General features: G+C 41.6%; 1 protein-coding gene across 1 annotated transcript; it reads left to right on the top strand.

The window, feature by feature from the left end:
* Positions 1-351: 351 nt before the first annotated feature.
* LOC309959627 (granzyme A) lies at positions 352-9619 on the top strand (the record flags this gene model as incomplete). Its single annotated transcript, XM_082835974.1, has 5 exons — positions 352-412; positions 2137-2284; positions 4254-4395; positions 8104-8376; positions 9467-9619. 5 exons carry the CDS (start codon positions 352-354, stop codon positions 9617-9619), a joined length of 777 nt encoding a protein of 258 aa, XP_082692100.1.
* Between the last annotated feature and the right edge of the window lie 1834 nt (positions 9620-11453).

Here is an 11453-nt window from a genome sequence, read left to right as displayed (position 1 = left end):
TGGCTGATTGGCTTCGTTGTGCAACAGAAACTAACACATTATTGTGAGGCAATTATGCTCCAATAAAGATGTATTAAAAATAATAATAATAAATAAAAATGAAACAGTCCCCATGGCTTCACATTTACCCTTTAAGGTAGGAAAGGTCTAACCCTGAAGGAAATGTTAAACAAATAAGTAACCACACCATCTCTAAAATAAAGCTATGTTTTCCAGTAATAAAATACCAAACTCTTTAGCCACATAGCAGAGAAAGATAAAAAGAAAGAACCCACATCCTTTGTGTTTCATTATATATGACTAAGTCAGTACCTGAAACTAAATAGTCTCCATATGTGAGTAACAGAAGCCATGAAAATTCCTTTCTTTTTCTCTTTTCCCACTGGCATGTGTCTCCTTCTAATTCCTGGAGGTAAGACATATTTCCATATGCTTTTTAGTTTTGCTTATAAGAAAATAGAATTTTATATTGCTTTAATTTTTGTTTAATATTGTGTAAAAGGGAAAAAGAAATCACAACTTAATTTCCAATAATTTTTCATGTTACCTTTTTTCTTTGCTATCTAAATGGTATATTGGCTTTTTAAGATGAAAACATACTCTATTGTGTCTACAGAAAAATATGAAAGCATTAACTATATCTGGAGGTTATCATAAATTCAGGCCAGATCTACAGAGCTCAACCTTCAAGTGAAAAACCAACAAAGCCATTAAATTGGGGATGGATAGATTACTTATTAACTGGAGGGCTCAGTCATACAGATACAACTGAGTAGTCATAGCTCTCAGATAAATCTTAAAACTTTGGTTTTCAGAAGGTATTTGTGAGTGCCTATTTCCAGCAGTGGTGGTGGTGAAGAAAGCAATAACATCAATGTAAAATACTCTAATGAAGTGTGTGTGTGTGTGCACGCGCGCGCGCGCCAACACTGCATAAAACTTACAATGAAGTATAGCAGTATTCTATGTGGTTTACTTATACTCTTCTTAAGTACCATTGTTATCAGCCCATTTCATATATGAGGAAACCAAGGCACAGAGAGGTTAAGTCCATTTACTAAAGTCATCAACTAGTAAGTAGTAGGGCTGGGATTTGAACCCAGAGTTCAGGTTCTTAACCACACACTATGATATCTTATAGCTCAATGATACCTTCAGAGCTGGGATTCTTAATGTGGGATCCATGAGCTCCTTCAAGGCCATGGATGGGCATCAAGAAGTCTGTGACTCTCCCAAAACTGTATGCAAATATTTACATGCATCTGTGTGTCTGTACTATATCAGATTCTCAAATGGCTCTATATTTCAAAACTAACAAAGGTACAGAGCCACTACTTTAGGCAAACAGTACATCACAATGGAAAGGATATGATTTTTCATGATGCGGAACTATATTAGAAGACTGCTTTGCTATTTATTAGTTGTGCAAACTTGGGCGAGGTAATTGCCCTGTCTAAACTTCATGTTCCTTATCTCTACATGGGAATAATAACACCCACCTTTCATTGTAGCAAACATCAGAACCAGTGTCTGAAACTAACCGGTGCCTGGTAAATCATAGATGCTTTCATTATTATTGCTACTATAGTTGTTGATTTTTTTCTTTGAATTTAATATAACTTACCAAACCATCATTCCAAATAATAATCTCACCATGGAACACTGTGAGATTTTTAAGGTCAATAACACAGTGTCCCACCCAAGACTGAGAAAATGCAGCCTGTAATAGGAAGTGAACAGACTAGTAAAGGCAGAAACAGGAGAATGGGGTTTCTCCCCAATCTGCTTTTACTGTGTGATGTTAAGTCTTTAATCTTTTTGCTTTTTGAGCTTTAAGAAAAGAGACTCTATTGCCTGACATTTTCTACCTCCTAGGGATAGGAAGGAGACAGACATTATGTTAAAGGTGTTTTGCATTCTTGAGGAAGAGAAGATTGTTTAAGTTCAAGATGCTATTATACAGAGCTGTCATGGAAAATTTTAAAAACTCTGTGCCACCTGGACTGCTTTGATCTTCTCTCCCTGACGCAGAGTGCACATCTATGTACTCGATCTCGATCTATTCATTATATCAGAACTTTTCAGAGGGAAGCATGACTTGGTAAGATAGGATTTCACTCTGGATCACTCTTTTAGTTTTTCCAGTATCCTGTGAGGGAATTATAAGAGGAAAAGAAGTACCACCTCACACAAGACGCTACATGGCTCTAATCAAAGGGCTGAAAGTCTGTGCAGGGGCTTTGATCAAAGAAAACTGGGTGTTAACGGCTGCTCACTGTGACCTGTAAGTAATTCTGAGCTCCTCTCATTCTCAGGCAGTTTGCGGGGTGGGGTGGGGGGGACAGGGGCTGTGAAAATGAAGTCCAAAACCAAAATTAGGTAGGGATGGAGAAGAAAGTACACAAGCACATTCACTGATATGTACTATTATTAAGTTTATCTCTATAAGCAAAGGCCAGATCCTATAGAATAAAATTGAAATACATGACCATTTTCTCATATTATTTAAAAATATTTTTCGATATAAATACCAATATTATCAACATTTTGAAAAAAAAATGGTGAGAAATAGCACTCATAATCTTATCAACTTCACACAATCACTGTTAATATTTTGCTATATTTTGTTGCAGGCTTTTTCCAAAAGTATATTTTACACAGTTGAGCAAGTTAAGTGTTCTCTATGATTACAAGCGATTTACTTACTGTTATATAATTAGTTTTGTCCCATGTTGCTACATATTAGATTGAACCATAAGAAATTACTGATATTTAACTGTTTGACTTTACAAAATAGCCATTTCCTATGGTTCAAACTAATGTTTTTCCTAATTGTGATTTGAAAGTCAAAATAACGTTTATCACAAGGATATGCTGCTGTTTTCTTTAACAGTACCTGTTGTTGGTACCTACTATTTCCCTGCTCACTTTTGCATAAATTGCATGAATAAAAGAAGAGACTTAAAAACTAGCTTCCCACAAAGAAGATCAAAAGAGATCTGCATTACGTGGTTGTATCAAATGAGAATTTATCAAGTAGGAAATTCAGCACAATGTACACTGTGAAGATCACCACTGGCACTTTTGATTAACAGACCCACTTGGTGCAAAGTCTGTCCGGCAAATCAAGAAATGCTTGCACCCACCTCTCCCAGATTAGCTATCATTAGGTTCACAAACTAGACTTGGCGGCTAGCAGTTTATTTGCTCCTGTGTGTGTGTGTGTTTAGATTCAGCTTTAAAATTTCACTATAAAGTTGATTCATTTCTTCAGTCTTACCTATTAAAAGCCTGACTCTTTTCCATCTTTGTCATCTTTTTTTTATTTTTCTGGTACGCGGGCCTCTCACTGTTGTGACCTCTCCCGTTGCGGAGCACAGGGTCCGGACGCGCAGGCTCAGCGGCCATGGCTCACGGGCCCAGCCGCTCCGCGGCATGGGGCACGAGCCGGTGCCCCCTGCATCAGCAGGTGGACTCTCAACCACTGCGCCACCAGGGAAGCCCCATCTTTGTCATCTTTGAAGACTTAAGCAAGGTACACGGTCTCCCTGAAACACAGAAAAGCAAACCCACTACCTCTGCTCTCACTCTTAGGTTTAGTCTCTAGGTCTTGGGTTGAGTCTCTTCCATTAGGTGTTGATTCCACAAATCCAAGGCAGATGGAGACACTGGCAGCTCCTCTTCCTGCAGCAGTCCTCTTTGGTCAGCACCCAAGCATACCTCTCCAGGCCTTGCCAACCAACGCTCTTGCCTCTGCCAGAAGTCCTGGGATTTCTCTCCTGTTGCTTCATCCTTGAAAAGATGTGAAGCTGAAGCACCTAAGATAACACGTCTTGGGAGTTTTAGGTAAAAATAACTAAAACAGGGCTTCCCTGGTGGCGCAGTGGTTGAGAGTCCGCCTGCCGATGCAGGGGACACGGGTTCGTGCCTCCGTCCAGGAAGATCCCACATGCCGTGGAGCGGCTGGGCCCGTGAGCCATGGCCGCTGAGCCCGCGCGTCCGGAGCTTGTGCTCCGCAACGGGAGAGGCCACAACAGTGAGAGGCCCGCGTACCGCAAAATAAATAAATAAACAAATAAAAAGTAACTAAAACACCAAAAGAAAAAAACCTCATAAATTCCCCCCTGCCTTGCTGTGCTTGTTTATAAATAGGAAACCATCTGAAATAACTGGTCAGATTTAATAAATTAAGTTCATGCTTAATTTCATCTATTCTCTCACATAAATGATACATCATCCTTGTTTTTTTCCAGGAAAGGCAATCCTCGAGTTATTCTTGGGGCCCACTCTACCTCCCATAAAGAGAAATATGACCAAGTATTTTCCATTAAAAAGGCAATTCCCCATCCATGCTTCAATCCACAGACATTTGAAGGGGATCTTCAACTCCTTCAGGTAAATATGGCGTTTTTTTTCAATAACTATTTTGAAATTGCAGAATTTTGAAATTTGATCAGTTTAACTTGAAACTAGTTTTTACACACTGGCCTCATCATAGCCAGTGGTTGGCTAATGCCAGGAGGTAAGGGTAAGAAGTGCAGCTGGGACCCAGCGCAATTGTACAGATGTTCACCCTCTTGGAATTCAGTTCAATTTAACAGCTATTGACAGAAGTCCTACTGTGGTGAGACCTGTCAATCCAAAGTGGTAATGCCACCAGCAACTCAACTGCAGACAAACCACATTGCATTTATTGATTTTTGCTCAGCAAGGGAGACTGTACTCCATGAGGAACCGTAGGGTGGCTCAGGAAGAGAGTGTTAGATGGCGCTTATCCTAGGATTTGTCAGATGAGGGGGAGGGTTCTAGGAAGTAGGAGTTTGCTCTGAACTGACTGTTGTCAGGAAGTGGGGTAATTCTATGACTATCTCAGTGAATCTTACTTATCTAGGAGGCTAAATCTGTGACTGATAAGAAGCAGCAATCACTCATTTTAGCCAATAGGGGGCGCTTGGTCATTTTTGTGGTGGGCACAATGACCTTGCTTTTGCCTGTACTCAAACGTGACTGCAGAGCGGCCTGGGTTTGGCTCCCTTCTTGAGGCTCACCCTGTCTGATATTGGTGCTCTATGACAAGTGTTCATGATCAACAGGAAAAATCGTGGCCCAGCTATGAGTGCCAGTAAGCTTTTCTCTTCCTCATAAGATAAATAGATTCTGTTCTCAAAGTGTTCACAGTCTAGTGGGAGAGACAGACAAATATATCAACAGCTCTGATCTGGTGGTATGTGACTCATCGGTGATGGAGATGACTAAGACGGGGACTCTACGGGAGCACGTGCTGTGTCCAGGCGGTCAGGGAAGCTTTCTTAGAGAAGGTGCAGGGGTTAGTAGGAAAGAAGGAGGAAAGGGCCTTTCAGGCAGGAAGAGCAGTGTGTATAAGAGGAGTCTTTCTGGAAAATGCATTTGGAAGAAGGGAAGAAAGGGAAGTTATCATGAGATTTGAGAAAGCGGGGACCCACATATTGTGAACCATGGGAAGAAGTTTGAACTTTATGGGGAAGGAAATGGGAAAGTGTTTTAAGCTGGGCAGTGACATGATCAGACTTGGTTTTAGAAGGATTATCTGGCTGCTGTGCAGAAAGTATAACAGAAAAGGCAGAACTGGAAAGCAGAGTGTGAGCTGAGGTTCACGCTTGTCCAAAGGGGCTTGATGAGGAGCTTCCCTAGCAGGAGTCAAGAGGATGCTCAGGGGATCCACACACCCTCATCAGTAGGAGTAAAGACAGGGTCCTAGAGTGCCATGTGTTTCTGGCAAACTCCCCACATTCCCTGCTCCCCAGTACTTATCAGTGACCCCCATACTATCTGCCTTGAGACTCTCAGGCTGGGCCTCTCTCTCGGGTCAATCCTCCTCACCCATACTCTAATTCCCTCCAGTCCCGCTCCCTGGGCAGGGAAAGGCAATTCCCTCCCCTGTCCAGTAGAGGGCACTCCTTGGCCTACTTCCCTCCTGCGGTGTTTCTCCACAGCACGCGCTTCCTTTTTTTTTTTTTTTAACATCTTTATTGGAGTATAATTGCTTTACAATGGTGTGTTCGTTTCTGCTTTATAACAAAGTGAATCAGTTATACATATACATATGTTCCCACATCTCTTCCCTCCTGCATCTCCCTCCCACCCTCCCTATCCCACCCCTCCAGGCCGTCACAAAGCACAAAGCACAAAGCTGATCTCCCTGTGCTATGCGGCTGCTTCCCACTAGCTATCTACCTTACGTTTGGCAGTGTATATATGTCCATGCCTCTCTCTCACTTTGTCACAGCTTACACTTCCCCTCCCCATATTCTCAAGTCCATTCTCTAGTAGGTCTGTGTCTTTATTCCCGTCTTACCCCTATGTTCTTCATGACTTTTTTTTTCTTAAATTCCATATATATGTGTTAGCATACGGTATTTGTCTTTCTCTTTCTGACTTACTTCACTCTATGACAGACTCTAGGTCCATCCACCTCACTACAAATAACTCAATTTCATTTCTTTTTATGGCTGAGTAATATTCCATTGTATATATGTGCCACATCTTCTTTATCCATGCATCCGATGATGGACAGCACGCACTTCTGATGTACCTTAGTTTGTTTGTCTGTCCCCCTCGCTGGAATGTAAGCTTCAAAGAACAGATATTTTTGTCTTTTTATTTGTATGCCCTGTACCAGGTAGTATAGTTCCTAGTACATAGTATGCCCTCCATAAATATTTCCTGAATAATTTTGGATAAGGGATGGAATTAAGCCAGACAGTGGCAAAGGTCATCAAGAGAAGAGATTCTGCGCTCAGGTTTCAAGAAAGTGGTAGCAGTTGTCAAGTCTCCTTCAGGAACTAAAAATCTTACCTTTACAATAGTGTGGGGTGAGTAGGGGGTGCGAGGGGTTCTTGGTCTTGAAGTAAAGTCAGGAAACTCCCTCTCACCTCTGACACTGTGGCCAGTGGGGTGATGTTGCTAGAGAACTCATGAAGAGGGCATCAGGACCTCCCTGCAGTCAACCTTCCACGGTTAAAACCTACCGATGTGCTCATCACTGCTGTGTGTGCCTGACCCCAGGAGAGCTACTTACAAACATATGCATCCCGAATCCAATTCTGATCCATTCATTCAGACCTGAAGTCCTTTCTGGGAGTTCTCCTGTCTCCTTGTCCATCCAACCAGATAACAAGCATGAAGGCTGTGAGAAACCATGAGTAGGAGAGAAGGAGAGACGTTGCATGTAGGCATTTGAAGTCATGTTCTATGTAGAGATTTTAGACTATGGCCATCTCACTTTCTAAATGCTAGCAGGGTAAGGGTTGGGCACACCAGCAACTCAGAGTGGGCACTGAGGAAGTGGGGACTGTCTAATGTCAGGAAGTGGAGCCTGAAAGCAATGCAATGATAGGAATGTGACAGTGGCCTTTGCTGCTGTGCTTTTATGTTTTTAGAAGGTCTGTAACACCAGGACTCCCTACAGCTTGAGGCAAGAAGAAAAGAAAGAAGTAGAATTATCTTCCTCTACCCTCTACTCAACCTTGATCACACTCCCTGCTCTCCTTGCCTTGACTTTTCAGAAAGAGAGAAAGCAAGGTGGTGAGCCAAGAGGAGAGCTTTAGTGAATCAAAGAAAAGGGCAGAGCGTGGGTGAGCCCCCAAAGGCAGTTAGGCTGGTTAGCACCTGCTCAGAAGCAGGGAAGCCACATTTCCACATGGAAAATGAGGACACTGGCCCCTTTCCCACCCCGCCCCACTGCACCTGGAGCCCTGGCTTCCTTCCATTGGTCTCAGTACCAGTCAGTTCACAAACCTAAGACCACCTGAATAAAATAATGATGGCACTCTCCAATACAGCTTTTCAACCACAGCTGTCAGCCACCACCAACATAATTTCATCACTGACAGGTCAACTGGACTGAAGTTTATCTAGACTAGCCTAGCAAAACATGCATGAAAAGGTGTGCCGTGACTTTTAAAAAATCAGTAACTGATGGTCAATTAGGTTGGAACAGGACTTCGGCCACGTCCTTCGTAAGAACATGCTAAATAAGCAAGATATCTATTTCAGTCAGAGCTGTTTTCTGGGTTTGGTTACTGTTGTCCTTCCCTAAAACTGCATCTCCTGTCTCTTTTCTAGCTGGATGGTAAAGCAACTATGACCAAAGCTGTAGGAATACTTCGGCTACCGAAAACAGGAGACGATGTCAAACCCCACACCAAGTGTCACGTGGCAGGATGGGGAAGCACCAGAAAAGACACGTGCAAAATTTCAAGTGCCTTGAGAGAAGCCAACATTACTGTGATAGATAGGAAAATATGCAATGATGCCCAGCACTATAATTTTAATCCAGTTATTGATCTCAGTATGATCTGTGCTGGTGGTAGAAGAGGTGAAGATGATTCATGTGAAGTAAGTAAATTAAAAATTTTAACCGTTTGGGGGCTATAGGAAATCAGGTTAAATAGAGTGCCTAGGAACAAGACAGCAGACTGTCATTATTACTTTTTATGTGTGAGGCCTGCAAGAACGTCAACTTGACCCTGGGCTGGTGTGTGCTCCTTTGTCTCAAGTGAAACATTCTGCCCAGGGAAACTTCTCTCGTTCCTAATAATCAGGATCCCATTTAACCACCGCTTATCGATGCTTTTCAGCCCTCTCAGAACTGATCACATCAGCGGGCATTTATCAGATGGCAGGAACTATATCAAGTCCTATACTCTATGCCACTTGATCCTCAAATAGCCCCATGGGATAGACACTATTATTACCAACTCTATTTTACAGATAGGGAAATTAAGGCTTAGAAAGTTACTTCCCCAAGTTAGATAACTCGACTGTCAGTGGAGAGGACCTGGACTTAGACTGGGGCCATCTGATTCCCAACTCCTGCGTTGTTCTGCCTCTCCATGTGCTTGACTACGGTTTGGCCCTATTTGGAACTCATGATCCAGAAGTGGTTTGCAAGGTCAGAGAGAATATGAAATGAGGGCTGATGAAAACTGGAAAAGATCCCTAAAAATTGTTTGAACTATCACAAGTACTTCTTGGTCTGAGACAGCTTAACCCATGTCCTCCTTCAGAGCAGGGAGTAGCTCAGATCCCATCTCATGCCTTCAGGCAGCGCCTACATTCAGTTTTTTCCCCTAACATCTACTGACCAAGAAAAGGGGATACAGGTCAACTGAAGGAGACAATTATTTTCACAATTATTTTAAAGGCTTCCTTTGTTATTCTTTCTTTGTTTTACTGATGAAAATGAGTTTGTACATCTTCTCCAGAATTGCCTTTTGCAAAATGAAAATGATCGGAAAATATAAACAAATCTGTGTTAATTGATGCTGAGGGCAGACAATTAATAAAAAGAGATATAAAATTAGCCTTTAAAAAGGAAAGAGAGAACCAATGTGTGAGCGAATGAGTGAATAAATGAATGACTAAAAAGGTAAGTAAATATCTTTGGAAAGCACTCTTGTTTAAAACATATGACTTTCTTTTCCAGGGGGATTCTGGAAGTCCTCTAATATGTGATAACGTTTTCAGAGGTGTCACTTCCTTTGGGAAGTGTGGTAACCCCCAGAAACCTGGCATCTACATTCTCCTTACCAAAAAATACCTCAACTGGATAAAGAAAACCATTGCAGGAGCAATGTAACATTTCTTCTTCAAAGTAGAAAATTGAGGTAACCAAGTAAAGGGGGTTTTAACTTGACCTATCTGAAGAAACACCTCACAACCCTCTTAACCTCGTGTACAAATGACAGTCTGTCTGAAATAAAATTAGCAATGAAAGAAATAACCTCCTGCCTTCACTCTTCCACGACTAGTGAAGACTGATTCATCACATGTTCTCTATCCATGGCAAGAGATGTCCCTTGAGAAAAAGTTCCCCAGTTCAGTGATTCTCTGTTTTATTCAGAATTTGAGGATTGTCACTTTTGTGTTCATCCGTAAAAGGAAGTCAGTCTCAGGGAAATTTAGAATATTCTTCTTTCTTCCAAATGAAACTACAAAATATTTGTGGCCTTAGGAATTTACAGCCTGATATTCTATTCCATGTTGGAATAAGGACAGAGATAAAGAGGGATTTTTCACTTCCTACTCTATGCTTCTGTATAGCTTAACTTTTTACAAAAATTCTAATTATAAATACAGCGGGAAAGATGCAATGTGTGTTTTAGATAGTTGGAAAATTTGGAATTTGAGGTTAGAGATAGTTCAGGACAATTGCATCATTTATTAATTATAAGTAGACTAAAATTTCATAGACCAATAGGCCACAGTCCAGCCAGTATCTTGATATGTATTTTGCCTTAGCTAATCAATTTATTCATGCAAGCACTAAGCTTCATTCTATGTTATTCTTTTTTGGGGGGAGTATAATTGCTTTACAATGTTGTGTTAGTTTCTGCTGTACAACAAAGTGAATCAGCTGTATGTATACATATATCCCCTCCTTCTTGAGCCTCCCTCCCACCCACAGCATCCCACCCCTCTCGGTCATCACGGAGCGCCAAGCTGAGCTCCCTGTGCTATGAGGCTGCTTCCCACTAGCTATCTATTTACACATGGCAGGGTATATATGTCCATGTCACTCTCTCACTTTGTCCCAGCTTACCCTTCCCCACTATGTCCACATGTCCGTTCTCTACGTCTGCGTCTAGTTCTATGTTATTCTTAATAGATTGTGATATGTAATAAAGGAAAGTGGCTTTTTTATCACCTACCATTTGTATCTCATCTTTTTGTTGTGTTTTTCTCCAAAGAGTTGATTTATAATAAACTCATTCTCTAATAATCCTGGGTGATTTATCCAATTTAATTCCTGAAACATTTCCTGAGGGCCCACCATGTACCAGGCATTACGTCCAGATTTATAAATACTGAGACATGACCACTGCCCTCAAAATATTTGAAGTCTAGTAGAAAACTAGGAGAAATCCATAAATAAGAGGACATCTGCTTCAGGTTCTGAAGAACACATAACAGAGTAAGGCTGTCTACTGTGTTGGGAAGGTGATGGGGGAAAAGATAAATAATATTTCACACTCCCAGCAGATCTCACAATTAGCCCTCAGAGCCTTCCTGCTGAGATCTTCCCTGTATTTAGACAGACCAATAAAAATTTCAGATTCCTGACTAGAATGCCACAGACATCACAACAGCCTGGTGGAAAGAATCACTGGTCCACAAGTCAGACACCAATTCCATCACTGGACAGTATAAGACCTTGAGCAGGGAATTAGTCTGTGCCTCCATTTTCACATCTGTAAACAGTAACATAAAAGGGTCTAATGGGAGGTGCCCCAAAAATCTGAAGTTGAGTGGTCCCGTCCTCCTAGCTCACACCTCCTAGGATGGCTGTCATCAAAAAACAGACAATAACAAGTGTTGGTGAGGATGTAGAGAAACCCTCGTACAACACTGATGGGAATGTGAAATGGCACAGACACTGTGGAAAAGTTTGGCTGTTCCTCAAAAGGTTGGAC

The sequence above is a fragment of the Leucopleurus acutus genome (genome assembly GCF_964270905.1).
Source record: "Leucopleurus acutus genome assembly, chromosome: 3".
Classification (NCBI taxonomy): Eukaryota; Metazoa; Chordata; class Mammalia; order Artiodactyla; family Delphinidae; genus Leucopleurus; species Leucopleurus acutus.
This window is presented reverse-complemented; position numbering and strand designations above follow the sequence as displayed.